At 33.0% G+C, this 23,922-nt stretch overlaps 1 protein-coding gene across 1 annotated transcript; it reads right to left on the reverse strand.

Annotated features, from left to right (window-relative positions):
- Positions 1-245: 245 nt before the first annotated feature.
- Positions 246-22,634, reverse strand: LOC108225727 (uncharacterized). Its single transcript, XM_017400662.2, has 18 exons — positions 22,343-22,634; positions 20,248-20,421; positions 17,841-18,022; positions 16,641-16,746; positions 16,116-16,192; positions 12,794-12,881; positions 10,516-10,705; positions 9,883-10,009; positions 5,770-5,850; positions 4,485-4,586; positions 4,292-4,387; positions 4,035-4,109; positions 3,355-3,474; positions 2,702-2,830; positions 2,476-2,553; positions 1,794-1,880; positions 702-788; positions 246-628 (listed from the first exon to the last, which is right to left on the reverse strand). Exons 1-18 carry the CDS (start codon positions 22,395-22,397, stop codon positions 578-580), a joined length of 1,905 nt encoding a protein of 634 aa, XP_017256151.1. The 5' UTR covers positions 22,398-22,634; the 3' UTR covers positions 246-577.
- Positions 22,635-23,922: the final 1,288 nt, after the last annotated feature.

The following is a 23,922-nucleotide window of genomic DNA, read 5'->3' on the forward strand; positions in this document are numbered from 1 at the left end:
CTATTTAAGAATTTTTCGTAAAGCGTAACCTTTTGTTATTGGAGGTCGAGTAAAAAATTTCAGTATACTATTTGCCTGATAAAATCATTATAGAGGGCTAGGAAGCAACAAGAATATTGAACATAATTACGATGATATTGCTTCATATACTTGATGAATCCTCTTTTTCCATGCTTAACTATTACAATTTACCAAATTGCCAAGGTACAAAAGTGTTTTTTTTTAACTATTGATAAGACTTTGACTTCCGTAAATAAATTTGTGGATCCACCACTTAAAATCACAACATACATAATATGCAAGAAATTGCCAAAATACAAAAGTGAATAGTGCACATCCTCAAAAACAATGTGGAAGGTAATGTCAAGTGTAAAAATGGATAAAACATATAGTGATAAGACCACTTCAGTACATAATACAAGTATGAAACTAAGAGGTGAGATTTTATTTGAATTACAACTTAAGCCCGTCCCCAGGCAGCTACAGTAATAACACGCACAAGCCAGTATTCTTATGGCTATGCATCCTTAGATGGACTTGATGCTTTAATTTACACTTCCAAAAGCAGAAGCATGCTTCATAGCTTTGAAGATTGGTTACTGTATGATGGATCGATACAGACCACCACCTATACAAATTATGTTGTGTGAAATTATTGTACCAGGGGCAAGATGAAGTGCATTGTGAGTAAGAAATTGTACCTTGCCAAAACTATTTCCAGAATGAAGATGTTCAACTGCATCAGCAACAGAATGGAGGCCCATGAACCTTTTTGGGTCAATTAAGACCTACGCCACAGAGATTATAATTATATATATAATTTTATATGTGAGTGTGCGCGCATTTGAAGGTGCACGAACAGAACGATGATTGTTACTACCAAGTAGAGGGAATGTTATAATCCCATCTTCAACTTCCAAAGTCTAAGCTTCGTATGATATATGATAGTATATGTTCTGCACAAACCTATGGTTGTACATAGAATATCTACTGATCCTAAACTGATACTAATAAATTGCCCCAAATGGCATCAGACTTGAAGCTATACATGCTAAGTTGAGTAATTTCAACTTGATTTACAAGCTTCACTTCATTATGTAAGCCTATTGCAATATTCATTTATGAACCTGAATTTGCATGCATGACACCGCATATTTTAATACAACACACTCAAAATTTCCTTCAACAACCAAGTACAGGTCAGACTAATACGACATGCTCTTAGGTAATTTACAATCACTGAAAAGACTAACCAGCTTTATGTACTTCCAAAGATTTGTTATGCTGCTTATGTCCAAAATTTAATGACTGGAAGAACTATAAACTAAATCTTGGATACATATTGAATATGTTAACCATTAACCCATCTCAGTCAGCTTTTAAATATTTAAAAGCTAAAATGTGTGAAACAGGTCAAACAAAGTCATTTTTCCAACAGAGGTGGAACTTCCAAACCTATATATAAGCTAAATCAAATACTGTATTATATAACTTTATACCCTATTAAGAAATGGAACAAAATATATGTTCCACTTGCACACTTGACCTATACCAACTCCTTTTATTTTGAATGCAATGTGCAATATATAAAGCAAGCAAGCTTTAAGAAATCAAGTTGTATGATTTAGTATGTGCAAGACAACATGCCTGATATGTACATCATTGCCTTAAAGACCATGTCAACAATGTATGTGCAACTAAAATTCATGTATGCATACTAGCATAGATCTAGTTATCCATGCAAGTTCAGTCACGATTCTATAGTTATCCATGCTGAGTGAGTATATTTCTACCTTTAGCTTTCCTGTCGTATATAGTTGAACCAGGCTGTCTAGATGCTGTTGCCATAGGTGTGTATAATGATTGAGGAAAAATCCAGCCTGCCAAAAGAGGCGACATTAACACTAAAAGTCTAGAACAACTCAAAATAACAAGTAATGGGAGTTGCTGGCAGAGTGACATATTAGATAAGCAACCTAGGTCATAAAAAAGTTAATAAGCGCAAGACCCTGATATGTGGTCACTGATATCTAATCCAGAAGAACATAGGGCTTGTTTAGATCATGGGATCTCAACACGGGTACTGGAAATGGGAGTGAGTCTAACACATATTTCTATTGCAACAACATCCGTCTCAATCTGCTAAAAGTAAGTTTGTAGTATTTGTTGATAAGAAAAAAATCACAGATCAAGTTTGGTGCAAAAACTGTAACAAATTTTGTTTATCAAAACAGCCTTTCTTACTTTCATGTATTGCTGTAATATAACAAACAAGCTATAAGTATGAGATATTTTGCATATCCAGACAAGCATTATTATTGTAACAACCTAATTGCAATTTTGTAATCGCATTAAATTGGTTATTTCTTTATTGTTAAAATGTATTTGATGCTACTAAAAAGTCTCCAGTAATGAACATGTGAGGAACAAACGAAAACTTAAGTTATGCCATACTGCAAGATGTGGCTTACGTACCAAAGTTTGGCTTTTAGCTAGAAGCTTCTCACATACTCCAGTGTAATTTAATGGCTTCCATCCATGTTCTCCTTGATACTAAAATAAGAGCTTATAAGATGCAATACAAATTACAGACACGTGTTTACAAGCTTAATCCTAAAATTATAAAGCAACTATAAAGACATAAAATATGATATATGTATATATACACTAATACACACACACACACACATGTAGCATCAACCTGAGAAATCATTCCAATCACCACAAGTCGTCCATATATTGCTAACGCATTAAGGCATAGGTCAAACATCTGTCCACCAACAGACTCATAGATTATATCAACGCCTTTAGGGAACTCCTTCTTTAGAACCTGAATACATGTGAGACTCCATATAAAGATTTAAGACATATAAGACGAATAGCAAGTATTTCAAGATAAATATATGATCTCATAACAGATATGAAGTAGAAATTGGTGTAGAATGGTGATGAAGTAAACTGTTGATAAAAGTTGCAATGAAACTTTTGTTTATTACTATATTTCCAACTGACGAAGAAAGAGTGTTTATAGTCATTCAGAATCTGATGTATAACTAAAGGGATTTGAAATTAAAGAAGCCACATATCATATTACAAGGCAAAACATATTTAACTTGCAGCGGGAACAAATTAGGGTATGTACTATAAACTATTCGGGCGTTGCAGTTAACTATGGTTTTGCTAACTACTTTGTTTTTTAATTTGCATATCGTTTATTTTCTTATACAAATCTTTGGCGAATAATAGGTTTTTCTTGTTTTCCATTATTTAAAAGGCCCAGAGGCAGACAGTGCTCAAGGAATTCTCTGAAATCCTAGCTAGTATAAGAGTAATATTGCTGAACTTTGAGGATACCGTTTTAATATCTTCAGCTTTGTAGTCTATAACTCGATCAACACCTAAATCTTTCAAAAGCATCGCCTTCTCTTTACCTCCACAAGTTGCTACTACTGTATTTCCAGCCAGTTTAGCAAGCTGCATTAGCCATAAGTCAAAATGAGCTGACCTGTCACTAGAATATGTAGATGAATGTGAAATATCAATCACCTGCCTCCATAACTCTAAACACAGCAATCAAAAGCATTCTAAGAAATGCCCCACTCCTTTCCAGTTGCTCATTTTTTTTGTAATATATCATGTATGGTTGACAGCATTATTTATCAAAGAGAGGAAGATGCAAGAAAAGATCTCTAACAAGAGGTGTATTCTTTTGTGGAGTTCTTTTATTAAGTATCAGATTCTTTTATTCAAAAATTTCCTAGAAAAAAGTTTCATTTTGCCTAGGAAGTTTCATTATGACAGTGGGTACCTGTGCGGGAATTTTTTACCAAAATGCTGGGTTCAAATAAAAGAAATACAGATAAAAAAATGTGTTAAAGGAAACATAGTTATCTCAATCTTTCTGCTCAGTGCTCCATATATGATACTCATGCTTTACAAAGTTATCTAAAAAGGATAGACCTAAATATGTATAGCATAACAGATTTCCTCTTATGTTCGATACTACAGATTTCCCTTTATGTTCAGAAGTATACCTGGACTGCAAATTGACCCGTCCCTCCTGCAGCAGCAGTGACTAGAACAACTTTCCCATGATCTATCTGTGCTGCCTACAAGTTCCACTGAATAATGTCAGGCAACTATGTAACTATTTTAATAATAAATAGTGATTAATTATTAGTACACGCTTTTAGGATAATTGAAAAGCTAAGTTTTCTTCATTAGGACAAGGACAAGTGGACAACCACTGAAACATTAAATGGAAACTGATAGTTTTGTGGGTACCAAAAACCTTTTCCAGAGAAATTGATGCTGTAAGTCCAGAGGTCAGCATAGCAACAACTTCAGGATCTGGCCTTGCCACGGGAAGGATGTGCTTTGAGGGTACCTTAATTACATTAGAATAAAGTATTATATGTTCATATATTTCAACTGTCACGTATAGAATTTACTACGAAAAAGGACCTTTTTTCAAACTAGTTTACCATTGTGAATTCAGAATAACCTCCAAATGTCATGATTGCAGCTGGAGAGCCAACATTTAGATGCCTCACTGAATCACCCACAGCAGCAATGATACCAACAGCCTGCAGAACAGAGGATTGCATGTGTCATGTATGATGTAACAAGAAAGGCCCCAAGACACTTTTCTTTTAATTGACTACAGCTAATTAGATTTGAGTTGCGCCACCTCTCATGTGCATGCTTTCGGACTTCTCAAGTACTCACTCTATATCAGATACAAAATGCATATATCTTTTAAAAACAGAGTAATTATGCATGAGGTATCTAATGATAGAACATTTAAGTTAAAAGAGAGATACTTTTGCTGGAGACACAATTTCACAAAATAATCATTTGTTTGAAAGATGCCCGACCAGTGGAAGGTCAAGGTGCTGACGAATCACTAGAGAACTACTGTCACTATCCTTTTTTGCAATTCTTTTTTTTGGTAGCTTCATCTGGAGTATATTTACCCTTTAAGTGGCCTAAATATTTAATCCTTGTAAGAATATTATCTAAAATACCATGAAATTATAGATCTAACAATGTAAAGAATGTACCTGCTTTAGACTTTATAGAGAGAAAGTAACAAGACATTGCAAACGCAAACCAAATACATCCTACTTTAAGGATACAGAATGAGTTTTCAGGATGTCACAGTTTTTTATCCAAACAGAAAAAATTAAATAGCTGAATGTTCCTCTCTTCTGAACTTAGTAGCCCTAAAATGACTCCAGGAAACAGTAAAATAATACGAATTTTAACAAGAGTGCTGTTTATATATTTAACACAAATCAATAACCTAAGATGGAAAGACGTGAATTACATGGTACATATATTTAAGTAAAAATCAGAGATAATTTATGAGAATAACAAATACGCATGCGCACAAGTCCATGCCCTTTACTTTCAGAGACCTAAACAATGAGAAGAAAGTTATGTGTATGAACATTACATACCAAGTTATAGCTATTTATAACTCCATGAATGCATTTCTTAATTAAATAGAGTGTAGATATTTAATAAATGAACCTATGTGAGCCTAAAAACTATATAGAAACTATGCTCTGTTTTATGCTAAAGAACATACGTATATTTTTGAATGAAGGTACTAGACAGCAGATGCTATTTAACACAACAGCGTTAAAAAACTATATAGCTTCACTAGCATAAAAAAAAAAATCACATGCAAAGATTACGCTTGACCAACAAAAGTTCTTCACATTAACACTATGAAGATATAGATTGAGACTTAGAAATTCACACCTCAAATCCAGCATTAAATGGAAGGCGGGACTCGATCTCCTTGCTATTTCCACTGAAATAACGACCAGAACTAAAGTTTACCTGCCACAAATGATTTTGTTAGAAGACCTTTATCCTTCACACAGAAGATCTTCTTTGAACTAAAACAAACAACGGTTTTAGTTGGCACTGTATAGTATTATTATAGATCAAAAACGAGGGGTGAGCTCCATGCTTTAATGGCTGCTCTCGTCAATCAGAACCAAAACAGTCCTTACGAAATGCCTATATACCTTTACGTTTGTAAAGGATCAAGCCAAAAACGTAGTTTTAGTTGCAAGGAGTAGAGCCCTTTATATAGATATCTCAAGCGTTAGAGATAAAGTAGAAATAGGTTTTGATAATTATATGTAATTGTTTTTAGTTATCTAGAACTCTTTGAGATAAGTTTTTGAATCTTTCCGGAAATTTCTTGATCCCAAAGCTCAAAGCTGCGCCTTGACATTTGACTATCCACGAACCTTAATGCAGGATGTCTAGCGGGCTTTTATTGAGCCTGATTAATTACAAAATTCATCAACAAATAAGCAACCTGGGCCCTGGTAAATAGGCTTGCTCTCCTATTTTAACAAAACTCCATTTTGTCTTCTAGTGGGAATCTTCCTTTTACCCTTGATGCAAAATTATTTTTATTTATTTATTTTGTTGAATTTTGGAGCTTTTATATTGTGAGTAAAATATTTTTCTTTGTAAAGCAGCAAAGAAATTGTTCTTTTTTCCCTATGGCGAAGGAGCATGAGTTTATGGTTCTTTGGCCCCATTATATTTTCTTGGAATTTTTTAGGAATTAATTCTAATTTTTAAAACTTATGTTTGGCACATAAAATACTTCTATAGTTCTCCAAAATTCACTGTGGGTAGAATTTATTTTAAATTCTCATGAATTTTGTGAGAATTATTGGAATTTTTCAAATTTATTATGAATAAATTCGGAATTGTTAAATTTCCCTGCCCTTGTTCGACCTGAGTGAGATCGATTTAAGGACCTTTGGAAGCATCCAGGTCGATTAGTCGACCTGGGTTGATGTCGACTTAGACCTCCCAGCTTCAATCATGAACCACGAATGTGGTTTGAGATCAAACAATCGACCTGGTCGACCAAGGGTTTGAGGTCGAGTTAAGACCTTAAATTTAGGTCAACCAAGTTTTGAGGTCGATCAGTCTACTTGAAATGAGGTTGACCACTTTTGGAATTCTGCATTTATATACATATATTTTTATTTTCTTTTATGTCGACTTCGACTGAGGTTGATTTAAGGGTGAAAAGTGTGACTAGGTAGATTCAGTTTTGAGGTCTGATAGACCTGAATTGAGATCAACTTAAATGCTAAAAACTATAATTAGGTCGAACATATTTTAAGATATTTGTTCGACCTCGAACGAGATCGACTTATGTGCCAAAATTGCAACTCGATCAAATTGCATTTGAGATATTTAATCGATCTAAATTGACTATAGTCTATACATCCATATTTTTCTTATTCACCCTTAATAATTCATGGGGCTTATTCGGCTTTCTTTTTATGGGCCAACCCAAGCCTTGCAGTTTATGAACTTATAAAATATTTAATGAATTAATTCCATTATTATGGAACCTATTAGAATTTGGGTCTATCGTGCTTTCAAAATTTAGCCCTCTCTTTTTAATTTTAAAAGTTTCCTGAATGGGGCAAGTGAGCTTGTTTGACTCTTTCTAGAGAATTACATGGGTTATTTTTAAAGAATTTCTTCATAATAATTTATTTTTGAATTATTTCCTTGGAGGTTCTAGAGAATTCTTGAGCATTCTCCAGGGCCCTAGGTTATGGCTTTGACCTTTTGGGCCAGTTTCATGGGATTTCTACTGACTAATTCTGATAATTTAACCATTCATGACTGTGCAACCGGCTTTTCCCTCTTTTGAAAAAAGAGTGGAGTGAGTGACATTTCTCATTCTCACTTCACTCTCAAACATCTAGTTTTCAAAGCTCGAGAAGGTGATTTTCAGCGAAGTTTTCAACCCTTCAACTCTTTCCTTCTTTTTCCTTGACAAAGTGCTCAGATTTTCAGCTTTCAACAACAAAAATATGGATGATTGGAGTGTTGCGAGGTTGGCGAATATGAACACCGGTGCTTCTAAAAGAGGTACTCCCATCACTTCAACTTCCCTTACATGTCATTAGTCGAGTTGTTAAACCTTAAGAAGGATGAAGACCCTAGTTTGTCGGGGTTAGATTCTTATAATATTTCTTCTAATTTGCATAATGAATCCTTAGCTTTTAATTTTTCTCCTAATCATACGCTAAAATTAGTTGATGCTGGGAATAGGACATGTCATTGGGACCCCGCTCCCTTTTTGTATACAAAGATGTCCTTTTATCAGACTTCCATTTCCTCTTCACCCTTGCATCCCCACACTTTTAGCTGATGTTCAAATTAATCCATGCCAACCTTTAATTAATGCATGGCGTATTATTCATTGCTTTATGGTCTAGTGCATTTGTAAGAATATTACCATGATCGTCCCTCTATTCAGATAAATCTTTCAATTTAAAAACTCTATTATTGGTCACACTGGTTAGGTTTCCATTAACCACCAACCTTTCAACCTCACATTTTCGATGACATTTCTATTCTTGAGAATAACCCCACCTGGATAAAATAATTTTTTCAAACTAACCTAGGAAGGGAGTGATTAGGGCACCCTCTTTAAGTCGAAATTTGATAAGGTAGTTGATGGGAGTGCCAACTCCATCCAACTCTTAGATTTTAAGAAGGCCGCTTATGAGGAGCTCATCAAGGACAATGTGCAACACTTTCCTGGTAGCTCCTAGATGAGAACAACCCCAAATCCCTCGGTTTGTCGAGGGTCAATGAGAAAGGTATAACTAACTTCCCTACGTGACTTATTTTTGGAACATCATCTTTTTATTGACTTGTTCAGTGTTGTTTATAGATAAAAAATGAGGAGTTAGCTTCGAGCTTTAATGGTTACTCTCGTGAATTGGAACTGAAACCATCCTTACAAGATGTCTACATACCTTTACGTATGTAAAGGATCAAGCCAAAAAAGTAGTTCTAGTTGTGAGCCCTTTCCATAGATATTTCAAGTGTTAGAGAATAAGAGATAAAGTAGAAATAGGTCTTAATGATTGTCTGTAGTTGTTTGTAGTTATTTAGAACTCTTAAGATAAGGTTCCGGATCCTTTCTGAAATTTTCTGAAATCTTAGACATGGGCTTTCCCAAAGCTCAAAGTTGGGCCTTGACATTTGACTATCCACAAACCTTAATGTGGGATGTCGAGCGGGCTTTTATTAAGCCTGATTAATTAATTACGAAATTTATCAGCAACCCGGGCCTTAGTAAATGGACGTTAGTAAATGGACGTGCTCTCCTTTTGGACCTTTTATCTGTTACTAAATTATTAGGCCTTATTTCAACCCATCAAGTATCTGTTTATTAGAACAATTAAGAAGATCACATGCTATAATTATGGCAGTGCAAGTTTTTCTCCTTCAATGTCTAAGGAGTTGACTGCATAGGCTAGTTGTATGTAAACAAATTACAAAACATCAGGAATGCCTAAAAACATACAACAAAGTTAGTATGATTAAATGAAGGGGATGTATGAGAATCACCCATGCATTAATCTTACATTATCAGGGAGTTTCATTCCTCCACTAGTTCAGTAAATTGTAACTATAGTTTGTAGTCATCGTCTTATATTCAAACTTGAGATTGGCTAATATAATCCATATCAATACGCCAAAGCAAAACAAAGCCTGGAAATAACATGATTACATAAATTAAATTTTAATTAATTTAATACAGTTTGGTACACGTTAGAATTAATCATGCATCTAGCTAACTACCCAGACATTCTTCTTTGTGGATACCCCATAGAATCTAATCATGAGTAATATTGAACCCTATATGTTCCGTTTTCTTTTACAAGGTAACTACATATCTTAGGAGAGGCTGGTCATAAAACTTAGATCTCGAAACTTATTAGATGATTCAATATGGTTAAAATGAAGTATCTCTCATTGTCCAATTAATTCAGAATTAAGGAGTAAGGACAGCCACAGACTTACATCACTTGCATTAACGCCAGCATAGATTATTTTTACAAGGACATGATCTGGTTTAATGGGTATTCTCAATGGCGTTCGCACAATGCTGGTTGCACTACGAAATTTGTGACTCAGCTTGTGCACAATTCTAGAGAAAAAAGATAAATAATGTCAGAACACAATTTCAAAGTATTTTTTACAGAGAAAATTTTACACAAAAAAAAAAAAGGAAAAAGAAACTATTCTAAGGAAGAAAAATTCTTTTCAAGTACAGTAATTTTGAAACTGTGCAAATAAAGAGGTATATTAGAAATAAAGATCAAATTATAAGCCATAAAACCGGAAAAAATCGCGACCAGACCTGGCAGCTTGCAATATTTTAATACTTCATTCTTCACAATTTAGTTAAAACTAAAAGTGTTGTAAGGTTGGAAAAAGGATCTCTTCTCCAATTTGAATTTCAAAGAGAAGTACTAAAATTGGTAGAACATATTTTTTCATTGAAAGGAGTTGAGCTACTGCAAAATTATTCACATGTATCTGTTGACATTTATTTGTTCATTTCGAGCCTTTAAAATTTCAACATTAAAGCAATAAGTAAAAGAAACCCTTTTATCCTAAACTGAAAACAGAACTTTCTATGTGTGCACTTACATTTTCTCAAAGCTCTCAGGTAACTGGAAACTTGAAGTACTGATCGCTTGCGACTTTTCTCTCAACTTGGAAGGACGGACCAAGTATTTTGCTTCTTCCATGGGAGTTGGCCAATATTCCATTCCTCTTCGATTAGTAATCCATAAACAGGATCCAGCTTTAGTTTCATCACTAATAAGCTCAAATGCACCTGAAGATATTAAACTCAGTAGATCAAAACACCGAAGTACAAGTTTAAGGCTGAAATACAGGTCTGATGCCACATAATCTCACTTGCTCCTCTGACAAGTAACAACCGTTATTGCCTACTTAAAATGATTTATCATAAATAGTCCAAGTGTCCCCGCACATGACACAAACAACCATTGTACATTTAATCATTAAACCCATTCAGAGACAGACAATGTTTTAAATACTGAGAATTTAAGCTATTAGAACCATGAACGGGCAACAAACATACAGAGGCATGCATATGTATATTCTAATACCTATTATTGCAATCTTGTATCATTGTTTAGTTAATTATTTAATCTACTTTTTTTTAGAGAATTTAACGAAAGGAGCTTTAATAGAAAAAAGACAAAAGAAGATGAAACTTGTTGGCAAAGGAAAGGGAGGTAAAAAGAATGGAAGGAAAGAAAAAGTGAAAACGAAAAGAAGTAGATAAGATATATTACGGAAGTCCTAAAATTTTTCTATTTTAGACAGTGAATGCAAAAGATTAAATAATAATTTGGCTGATGAAATTTATTGAGCCATTAAAAGATCTGGTTGTAAACAATATAATTTATTAGTCTCTCTTATTTACTTTGAATTTCAAGTTAGCTTGCTGTTCCTTCTGGTATGCATTTCAGTGATTATATGTTATTTGCTTTCATTCAAAGCTAACACCCTTCTAATTAGTGGATGTAGTTAGGTACAACTTGTTTAATATTTAATAATTGTTTATGGTACAGTATATATAGTTACATACAAATTCTAATAAATTAGTTAGATACTTAGATTATTATATTAGTCATTTGAGCCACAAGTAGAGCAGGATGTCATTCGGTTATGAGCTATGATTCTCTGAATCTTAAGAATTTCCTTTCAATTGTCTATTATTTGAGTGGTTTTTACATAGTTTTGATATATATTTGATTTAAATTTCTGTTTTGTGTAAAACTATTCCAGGTTAAGAATTCAGTTCAAAAGTTACACAGAAGCAATTGATTAAATCGTTAAGACATCCTTTATAATCTTCCTGTTAGCTTATCATATGCTGAGGTTTTAGTTTTCTGTGGATAGACCTGTACCAATGATGTATTCAAATAAGCCGGTGCACTTGTGGTATTTTTATCACTCAAGAGACTACCATTAATAAAAATGTATAACAATAATACTATTGTTCAATTTGTTTTAAAGACACTACAAAACACATCGAAGAAATATCAAGATAATAATATACATGAGTTACGTTTCCCACTTAATTCGCAGAAACACACCTGAAAAATGAAATATATTTACATTCAGCACAAAAGTCCTTATGCAGAACCTAACAGCTTCACATTGACAGAGATACTTCTAAACCAATTGAAAATGACATGTACTACATGATAGGGAAATGTTGTAGTATGAATAATATGTTATCCAAGGGGGGGGAGGGGGGGACTGCACCCTAATTTAACTTTTGTAATAGTAACACATAAAAGATCTTATGAAGTATCTTAATAAAATAAAAACTGATGATAACATATTGGACCAAACAATACGCAAAGGCTTGGAAAGTGAATGTCAAGTTATGAACAATTAAGGAGGCTCTTGTTTATCAACATCTTGATTTCTAGCTACTTAAAAGTTATGCTTTTGCCCAAAAGTTTAAACATTAAATGGGAAATGTTTGATCAATGACTATAAACTTATATCACCCCGACAGAGATACTTCTAAACTAACTAAAAAGGTTTTAAAACATGATAGAAAAATTTTGTGGTATGAGTCATATAGGTATACAAGATTAATTATTAATCTTAGTATCAATTTTTGTCTGTCATATTATGTATTATGTGCTCAAGGGCAGTCTCACATTCCAGAAATGTACCCCAGTGCCAATAAAGAAAAGCCTTTTAAGGTAACCACGCAACATAATTTTAAAGGATAATAGACGCTCAAGTTTGAAATTAGGTAATACTAATGCGATGACAAAGGTAAATGATTATAGATGAAAGACTAAACAAGAAAGGATTCTAAGGTAAACTAAGTAAAATTAAGGACATTATAGGTAATAGAGAAAAACGATACCTTTGACCACTGATTCCATGGAAACATAGCCACCCATTTTCTCAATCATTGTTGAATCTACTTTTAATGCTAGATCAGTTCGAACAAACTGCAGGCAGAAAAGCTTTATATTAAACAGTACTGCAGGTAGAATCAAAATTGAGAGTAAACATATAAATCCCAGATTCATTTAACTTGTGAATTAATTCTAGCATAATTAACCCTGAACTATTAATAGAGAAATTAATAAATATAAAAAATCAGTAATTTCCATTAACTGAAAGAATATCTGCTAAACATTCATCGCCTAATCATGCAACTTAAAAAAACGTTCAACTTAACCTACCTCATTAATCATTTAGAGTATTAATACAATATTTCCGTCTTCATTCAACTCGTCCATGATACTAGCAAGACTACATGCTTAACAAACGCTTGATTACAATATTACTACTCTGCAAACCAATAAAGTCCCCCATATAAGAGCATATGTGTCACCATTATATCACCAATATCAGGATACTTTCAAGCATATGTACTTTCCCATGCAGTGCACATATATTTGTATAGGAGTATGTTTTAGTATTATATATACATACATACATGCATACATATATACATATATATATATAGGGGAAGGATCAGTGAGTAACTAGTAACTGAGTAACTAAATATCAGCCATCAGATTTATTGTAAGCCAGCGGTTCAGATTACTTAATAACTGTATAACATGACCAATCTTAACGGAGTTAAAAAAACTGCAAGCACGTGTGTTGTTTAGGTATTTTAATTATTTTTTATGCGTCTACTATCAATTGTTTTGCTCTTCTTCAAATGTAACATCATTTGTTTCTCAAAAACAAATATGTGCTTTATATGTTTAGTCTTCCATAGATATATTAAAAATATCAAATATATAATATTTTGTATATGTATCATATAGATCTTATTCTTAAAAACCAAATACTAAAATAAATTTTTTACGTGAATTGATTTTATAAAACACATCAAATTTTATTTTTTTAATCAAAAAGTATTATACATGATACAAAAAATATTCATTTCACAGAACACGATAAAAAACATAAATTTAAAAAAAAAGAATATGTGTTCATGCTAATAAATAATTACAGAACACAGAAAAATTACAGAATATTAATAAACAGAAATTACAGAACATAAATAAACTGATTACAGAACACATTAAAAAGTAATAAACTAATTACAGAACACATAAAAATTACAGAACACATAAAAATTTCAGAACATTAATAAATAATATATATTATATAAAATAATTAGAAATATAAAATAATTTTATAAAACATAAAAATAGAATCAATAAATACAGAACATTGTTAGAATATGTACAGTAGTACACTGAAAATTAAAATAACATAAAAATAATTGTGAACCCAAAAAACTTACGTAGCATTAATAAAAAAATACAGAACACTAGTAAAAGATACCGAGTATGGAAAAGGAAAATTTTTACTCAACATTCAAACAAATATTACAAAATACAGAACATGTGATTTATAGTAAATGTTGCAACATACATAAATTACATATATATAAAAATAAGAAAATAACAAGAACATAAGAACATGCCATTAAAACAAAAACAGGGCATGTTCTGTTTTTGACCTAACGACGTTATTATATAGTTAAGCGTTACTAGGTTACTCAACCAAGAGTTACCCACTGAACCTCCCCCTATATATAATATATGTATAATAGTTATGCATTATACATGTAATTTTCATATTTTCTTATTATTTTACATGTACGTCAGCCTGCAGCCTGTTTGCCTGGACTTTAAGCCCAGGCTTAGAACCAATTTCGACTTTAGGCTGAAAATTGTATGTCTATGTAAGAAGCCAAAAAATCACTTAATATAAAAAAATAAGTCGGGAACGGACTTAGAATCAAAAGTTGGTACGATGTACATTTTTGAACAACTATTTTATTTGTATGATTTCTATTAATAAAAGTCAATATTATCACTCAAATAAATAACCTATCAAATTTATTTTTATTATTATATTTAAAATAACTTACAAGTCACCGATAATATAAATTTACTCATACAGACAATTTAAGTTTCGCACTTATCACATAGTCGTTATAAACCATGAGTCATAATCTTAAGGTTTCCCAAACCGCCTAAAGAATCGATCTCATGACCTCTTTAATCACATGCATTCATTTTGCTTATATTTATTTTAATATTTGAAGTTGTCAAGTATTAAACCCTTGCTGCAGGACAGTTTTGAGAGAGAATTTGTGAATGAAAAAATAGTATAGGTGGATTGATCGCAGAAAATCCACTACACCAAGGATTTCCAAAATATAGAAAAGAGAATAAACTATGAATTGCAAGCAATAAACAAAAGATTCACAATTCAATAATTTATCATCTCAATAATCAGATTAATTATATGAGGGGGTTATATGACTTAAATAGGGAACATCATAAAATGATTGACCAAGGCCCTAAAGAATTGTGCTTTTTTACAATTAACCTACATATTTTATAACCCCTAACCCCACATATAAAACTTAAAAGTAATTCATGCATGATGGTCATTGATATTTTGTTACACTTGGAATTTTGAACTTCAAGTTTTTTGGATATAAAAACTCAGCATACAGTACTTATTTGGGGCAGAGGCCAGAGGGAGTGCTTACGGCAGAAAAGGACAAAAGTTCAGATATTTGCACACATTTATCTACCCGATACATACAAACAGGGTCATGAAACAAAAATGGATGACTAAAATTAATATAACAAGACATAATGTGTATATATGCAATTGTTCAAATACAAACCAAAATTAAAATGAAAACTACAAATCAATCAAAAACCCTTAGATGAATCTAATCTAATGGCCCGTAGAAGTCACCCCACACAACTAAAATACACCTTCCCACACATGATCCCACATAATCCCCTCCGTTTCTATTGTGATTTTTCCTGTCAATCAGTGAGCTTTTCATGAAATCTGATTTCACTGTATTTTTCTTCATCTCCCAACAATTAATTAGCATACCATATATGTTATATTTCGATGTGATTTAGAAAAAAAATTATTATGACTGATATTTTTTTATGGCAGTTGTATAAATAATCTTGAGGTCTAGTGAAGTTATAAGTCCTATATTGTATACAAATATCAATATACATGCATGACATGAAATATTGAAACTATGACTATCGTCCAGACAATCTACATATTTTGCAATGTGTTATTAGAAGTGAACTGTGATTTCTTCTTTTTTGATACAGATTAAAAAAATTCCATCAACCTTTGTGCCAAACAGACAGGGACCTATCTCTCACCTCAGGGCAAAGCACGTTAACCCGAATCCCTTTCTTCTTGTACGGAGCAAGTGATCTGGTAAATAGAACAACGCCACCTGTGAAGACTAAACTCATCAAGGCCCCAAAAGAATATTTGACAAGAAGCATATATTTCTATGAATATAGATAGATAGATTGCCATTCACAAACATATTAGGGGTAAAATGCAGCTCCAGTGATGAGGATGCAGAATACAACTCGAAGAAAGATTCACAAAGATGATACAATTCCAGTTAATTTTCTTTACGTTGGAATGGGTTGTTATATCGTATTTTGAATCCATATCTGTTTACAATGCAGACAGAGATCCCACGCCTATAAGTTAATACCACAATCACTTTGTAACGAAGTTTACAGATACAGTTCTAAAATTCAATCCTATATTTCAGGATCTTACTTCGGATTCCAAGCAAAATTATTTCACACTTGCAAGTTTCTACATATGGGCCTTCTATATTAACAAATTCATGGAAGGGTAACACCAAGTAGCAAAGAAGAGCAAACCTTTAGAACACGAGTATATAGGGTCACTATACATCGGATAAAGTCCTGAAGCAGATCCCAAATTTATGATGACCCCAGGCCTCTTTGCAGCTTGCATGGTCTGGATCTGCTCACAGAATATGAAATTTACAAGAGTTACTGAACAGTGACCAACTATGCAATACTTGAACAAACTAGAGTGATAGAGACACCAGTTAACACCAAGAAGATGATAAGCCTAAACTATATGAAGAACATGCACACACAGACACAGCCATCGCTTGGATTTCAGTGATTTTCATATTTAAAAGGCAATGTTAAGCCTACAAATGTTCATCAAAAAAACATGTTCTTGAGTAAAATTCATCATTAATGTATAGTCTTAAATTAAATCCATAAAATACCAAACAATAACTACAACTTCAATTCTTTAACATCATCAATAGTAACTTAACTGACCAAAACCAAACAGACTGGCTCCACAAAATCTAACAATTTACCAACAGAAGCAATTGCATGAAACATTGAATTAGGGGTTCACATAGAGGAAGAAGAATTATCTAAAAGCACATGGAAACCATATAAATTCTAGTTGTCGCTATCATGTGAGAGTGATCTTGTAAAAATCCATATTTTGGCTCAAAATTAGTTTCTGATACGAATTTGAAGCCTGATAGAGCATCAAACCTTGTTATCTTTACGCTTAATATTTTTGCCTGTCAGTGTGGAACTACCACACGCCTGCACACACATGCGCACACACAAAAACAAAAAAGCATGATAATCGAAATATAACTAAATATATATCCTACAAATGTATAAGGGGAAAAAAGATTCAACATTGGGTCGTAAAACGTAGAAGTTAAACCGTCCTAGTGTTTCTGAATTGCAATAGGCAGTAATTATCATATAAAGAATTGAATACATTAAATTAAGGTTTAAAACATATGACAACATCGTTGAAATGAGTCAAAGGCCAGTGAAATCCAACCAGTTGCCTAAAGATTAAAAATAATTACTTTGAACATTGCATATATACTATAAAGCATCATAAATACATCTATGGATTCCCTCCTCCTAGCAGTGTTGCTACAACGCTACGAAGTAAGCATGAATTTGTTTCAGCACAATGATATACAACAAGCAACAAGTTAATAACATAACAAAATCAAGAAATGGCATATAAAAAATAATAATATCCAGGATCAGTTTAAGGCATACAGCAAGGCGGGTGCTGTCTATAACAGCAAGAAGGTCCACGTTGAGAGTGTGCCTCCACGAATGAGAACCATCGGTTTGATCATTATGGAATGGCACAGGATTATTAATCCCTGCGCAACTAATACAGATGTCCAACCCTCCATATGTGGATGCATGAGTCTGGAAGGCAGCAGCTAGTTCTTCTGCTCAGAGAGACATATAGTTTATTAATTCATTAATTCCCTTACCGGGCTAAGATAGCAACTAGAATGCAAAATGCCCAATATTTTCATATTAGTCCAAGAGTACAATAGAAGAACTCAAGGGTTTTAAAAATTTTCTCCAAAAGGGGTAATGTATAAGCAAGAAATAAAAAAATTAAAAAAAATACATACTATATAGTACATTCAATATTAGCATAAATAACGATGTCTATCTAATCTTCTTGCAGAAAAGTTTGTATAACTCCGAGACACAAAAGTAACAAAGATTTTGAAAATTGGCTGTTTTCTTTTATGGAGATGCCAAATTTATAATTAATAGCCTAAGATAATTGTTCTGTACATGATACATATTTAAATTTAGAGCTATTTTCAGCAGATAATGAATATAAACTATGAGGCCGTTTGGGCAAGCTTAAAAGAAGTGATTTCTTGTTTAAAGTAAAGAAGTGAAGTAGAAGTAAGAAGTAAATAAGTTAATAAAGTGTTTGAAAGAGAAGCTAGCATTCTCAGCTTCTTAAAAGTGCTTCTACTTCTTTACAGAAACGGGTCAAAAAAAGTAGAAGCCAGAAGCAGAAGTTACTTCCGGCAAACAAACAGGCACTATGCGTACCGGGATATTAATCAGTTTTTTTTTTGTTCTATTGTTATTTAGAGATAAACATAATTGATATAATTTTTGAAGATGTTGTAAATTCAATTGAGGTTTTGTGGATGTGAACGGGATTGTAATCTTCTGGTGAATTCTACAGTGGTGTGGTTTGATGGATGAAGTTGGAAGTAGTTGTAGTAATAGTAAGGAAGTAGGGGATAAACCCTTGAAGATGCCGTGGCGTCCTCGCCAGCTTGTATTCAGTCCTTATGCTCCGAGTGACGGTGCATTTGCAAAGACTCAATCTTTGAGTGTTTCTGTTAGAAGGCCTCGTGGCGGTAGTGGCTGAGGGTTACGGCGACGGCAGTTCCACGATCAGATCCGGTTTCAGAAAGGAAGGCGTTAATTGGGCCTTAATGGAGGGCATTTATTTTGCCTCTTAATTGAGGGCATTTATTGTGCCTCATAATTGAGGGCGTAAATTGTGTCTTGATTAAGGACGTTAATATTTTATTAATTATGCCTTAATTAAGAGTTTAATTGTCTCAATTATGAGTTATCATGATTGTGTGAATTTTTTGATCAGCGCATACATATACACGTGATTTTATTAATAATTAATTATTGGATATATTTTTTTTATTTTTATAATATATATAATCTGTTATATATATCGACTTATATTCTTCTTGTTTACTTTGTTTTATTTCCAGGATTCTTGGAAGAAGACGGGTTTTTCTTTTCGGACATTAAGTTTTATTGTCTAAATTTCCCCGGTCATCTTGCATGTCCGACGGTTAGATAATAAGCTTTCTTAAATGAAAGAATTATCACGGTGAATTGCCGATTTTTATTTGTGAGATTTATTCTCATTTTCAAAAAAAAAAAATAGATAATTGTATGGAATAACCAAGTTGTTTCTAATATCCAATTCTATTATATATAAAGAAAGATGTCTTTAATATTAGCCCAACTAAACAGATAATTTATAAAGGCCCGTAATATTAAACGCGTGGGCTTTGAAAGTTCATGTCTGTATCAGCCCAACTATATGATAATATATAGCAATTGTAAGTATAAAAGACCATACTATTTAAGTTAGGTCTCTACCCAAATTATTCACAACAAAGACCTAGGATGGATGATCTCCGGTTTGAATTTAATAATATAATATAGAACTAATATATATTACTCATACATATTTCGTGCAAATTCAGAAAGTCCATCTTGTATTGTAGGCCTACTAATACTACAACTAGATAATTCTTATATAATCTAATACTTTATAAAATCCATAGAGCTCTTTTGAATTTAAAAGTCCACTATTAATTTTTACCTCAACATAGAACATACATTGTTAATAACTAATATTAAATTCCATACTGCCAAAAAAATTATAAGAAAAAGGAGTATAATCCTATTATTTAGGCAAAATTACGTACTACGGACGACCAACACAATAGATATCTAGTCCAGTTCTAATAATACATAGTATAAATGATCCAAAAAACCAAATTATTTTGCTACACATATATCCAAATTTCAGACAATTAAAAATAAGATGTTTATCAGTTAAGATATATAAATAGATGGATGATAAGATGTATTTTCTAACCTCCTTTACTGACATCACATTTTATAAATATTGCAAATGGAATTTCCAACTTAGAGTGGAACTTAGCAATCTCTTTTTCCGCCAGGGATGCAACTTCTTTTCCCCTTTCCTCAGAGTAGTCAATAATTGTAACAAATACTCCCTTCTGTGCAAGAGCCAAACTAAGAGCTTTACCTAAATGTGAACCAGAAAGACAAAAAAGTAGAGATAAATAAAGATGCTGAGAACTATAAAGCCAGGATGGTAATGTAAATTTATGTCAAAAATGTCTAACATGCTCTAATTATGAATATCGTCAAAAGGTCATTCTTGTAATTATTGTGCTTAAATGTGACCATTATATTCAGCTGATTACTTAATCAACTCATCCTACATGTTTGGACTTCAGTAGGGGTTTGGTATCTAAATCATCAGGATCACCTTCTCAGGCCTCAGCTAACAGTATCATTGCTCTTAGGTTTCACCTTCCTGAGTCTTGGTTTAGGCCTTACCAGTTATCCCTCTTACTTTTGGATTGAGTAGCTTTGTCATTGTATAATATACACAATATACATTTACAAGCGCCGGAATTGCACTATTCTCTTTCAGTTGCAAGATATTAATCAAAAACATATTCTCTTTCAGTTGCAAAATATTAATCAAAAACAGATTCATGATATTGTGCGAATAACACTACCATTGATCATGTCGTTCCAACAGTCCAAATTTACTCGTGTTGCACTACAGTAACAACTAACAACGCGTAGATGAATCCATCAATTGTCCAGATGAGCTCTAGTCATCATTCTACTTGCAATTGAACAATCAGTTCATATCACTCGCAGATATTAACAAGTTGCATAACCATAATCTTCATACTAATAAGAATTACTCTACAACTAGAGGTGGCCATTCGGGCCAAACCGACCGAACCGGCACGCCCCGAACCGCTTTTTGAATGGCCCGAAACCGTCTAAACACGGGCCGGTTCGAAACCCGCATGGACCGCTTAAGACCACGTGCCGAATACGGGTCTGGGGATTGGGGACCGTGAACCGGACCAGCACGGCCCGCCAAACCGTAAAGGTTCAGCACGACACAGCCCGAACCGGAACCGGCCCGCCAAACCGTGAACTTGCAAGCACTCTCTGTTTTGATTTTGTTTATGGTTTAGTTCTTTTGTTTATAGTTTAGTTATTCATTTCATTTTTGTTCGTAAAGTAGAGGCTAGTTTAATTAATTTTATTTCGATTTTGTTTTAGAAAATAATTTCATTTCATTTTCAATTTATTTTAAAAATTAAATTCATTTTTTTGATTTTGTTTTAAAAATTAAATTAATTTCATTTTGATTTTCTTATAAAACTTAAGAAATAATAATTTTTTTTGTTTCGATTTACTTTTAAAAATTAATTTGGTTTAGGGTTGATTTTGTTTTACTAACTAAATTTGTTCCGAATTATGTTTAATAAATAAAATTTATAAAAGGTATCGTCCTCTTTTTACCAAACCATTATTTATTATCAAAAATTTATTTATTTGTTTACAAAACCAACACTTGTTATGGAAAAGAAAAAAATTAAAATAAAAGAAAACAAAGCAATCATAGTCTGTCATTCATTCTAATTTCCAGTAAACCACTTCATTCCTGCAAGCGAACACGGTTGAACCGCAAGCCCATCCAAAACCGTGAACCGTCAACCCGTACAAACCCGTGAAACCCGCCTAACCCGTATTATACGGTTCCGGTTTCACACTTTCTTAACCGGGCCCGGCCCGGCCCGCATGTGCAGCCGTGCCGGTTACGGTTTGCCTGGGAGCAGCTCGGACTGGGGTTGGACCGGCCCGGCACGCCCCGGCCCGCCCGAATGGCCGGCTCTGACTACAGCACAATCATTTAAGATCGCTTGCAGAAATGAATAAGTTTAGGCTTCACAAGTAGAGTAAATTAATCAACGTCATCATCGCGATAAGAAGAATCGAATTTAATGCGTAGAGCATAAAATTGTAATCAAAAGTTGCGCACGACGGAGATAACAGTAGTAAGGAAGCACTTCACCTCTATAAACACAGTTCAATATACACACATACATATAGTGACGAGTTAGTGGAATTACCGATTCCAGAGGCACCTCCAGTGATGATAGCCGATAGACCTGGTTTCAGCTCCATAGATAATAGGGGGAGAGAGAGAGACGGCTAAGTAAAAATTGGTGTACTTCTCTGATCAAGGAGCTGCTTGCGTTTATAATAATATCCGTTTAAAATAGATACGTATATCCGTTACTAGAAGCTTGTCATATCGTTAATTTCGATGTAGAATTCGCCGAGACAATATGACCTGTATGTTTGTCCGTGCCCCTTTGTTCGGATATAGCATCACCAGACAGTCAATTGTCTGGCTAGGTTAAAAATTATTAAGTCTGTTCAGAAGTTGTGGTTGTAAGTTAGAGTTATTATTATATTTAAAAAAAAAGTTTTATAAATAAAAAGGAAAAAAGTCTAGAATCTCACAAATTTTAGAATTAATGTCCAGAATAACAAAGTTAGAAAAAATGGTCTTCGATATCAGGTGGTAACCCCTGATAATCTAGCGTTTTCAATTTGGAAAGAAAACGATAGATTGTGTAGCGTTTTGATGTTTTAACCTCATCAAAATGCTACACGATGTAGTGTTAATTAACTAACAGAACGCTAGACGATGTAACGTTTTGTATAAATATATAAAACGCTACACGATGTATCGTTACTAAGAGGGGTGTATTGGATTGGGATTTTAAAACATTTTTTTGCATTCATGAAATCCGAGGGTATTCGATTGGGATTGTTTGAAATCCATTAAAATCTTGAGGTATTCAATTGGGATTTTAAATTATGCTACAAAATCTGGTGGTATTCAATTGGGATTTTAAATTATGCTTTAAAATCCGATGGTATTCAATTGGGATTGTTTAAAATCCATTGAAATCTGATGGTATTCAAATGCTGATGGATTTTTTTTTCATTTCATAAAATGATGGATTTTGTGGCATTCTTCAGTGTATTTTAAGTTTTTTGAAATCCCACCAAATTCAATGGGATTTTGAAGCATTGTACCTAATTCCTATCTACTCTGCGACATTTCATCAAAAATCCGCTCAAAATCAAAATCTCATACAATCCATTAAAATCCATAGACTAAAAACAATGCATTAAAATCCCAATCGAATACATCCCCGTAAATGTTATTTAGGGTCATTTTTTCGGATCTTGATATTTATGACATTAATCATGGATATATTGATAGGGAGGCCGACACCCAATAAAAAGTATCATTGATATTATAATTGAGAAAAAAAATTTTGAAAATAATAATTTTTGCCTGTGAAAGGATTCAAAAATTTGTGTTAAAAAGTCAGCAGAAATATGTCCCCTTTGCATCATAATTTGAATAAACAAGGTCCAATTGAAAAATATGAAAATTAATATCACTTTATGATATAAAGACTTAAAAACAACGAAAATATGATATAAAGGTGTTCTATTTGTTTTATTTCGGAGATTTTATGGATTTACAAAAATAGCCCATGAACGATATATCTAGTAGCCAAATGTTATATTCTTAATTCTTACTCCCTCCGTCCCATTTTAATTGTCACATTTGGTTTTGTACCGGTCAAATTGACTAAAGTTTGACTAGAATTTATTAATATTTTAT

This window comes from Daucus carota, chromosome 6 (genome assembly GCF_001625215.2).
Source record: "Daucus carota subsp. sativus chromosome 6, DH1 v3.0, whole genome shotgun sequence".
Classification (NCBI taxonomy): domain Eukaryota; kingdom Viridiplantae; phylum Streptophyta; class Magnoliopsida; order Apiales; family Apiaceae; genus Daucus; species Daucus carota.

Bases quoted from the DNA above. Each gene is read 5' to 3' on its own strand.
- LOC108225727 (XM_017400662.2), bottom strand. From the start codon at position 22,397: ATGGAGCTGAAACCAGGTCTATCGGCTATCATCACTGGAGGTGCCTCT. The intron at 12,882-16,115 runs GTGAGAGATAGG...TTCTGCCTGCAG, and splicing joins TTAACGTGCTTTGCCCTGAG to TTTGTTCGAACTGATCTAGC. The intron at 2,831-3,354 runs GTATCCTCAAAG...ACATGTATTCAG, and splicing joins AAGCTGAAGATATTAAAACG to GTTCTAAAGAAGGAGTTCCC.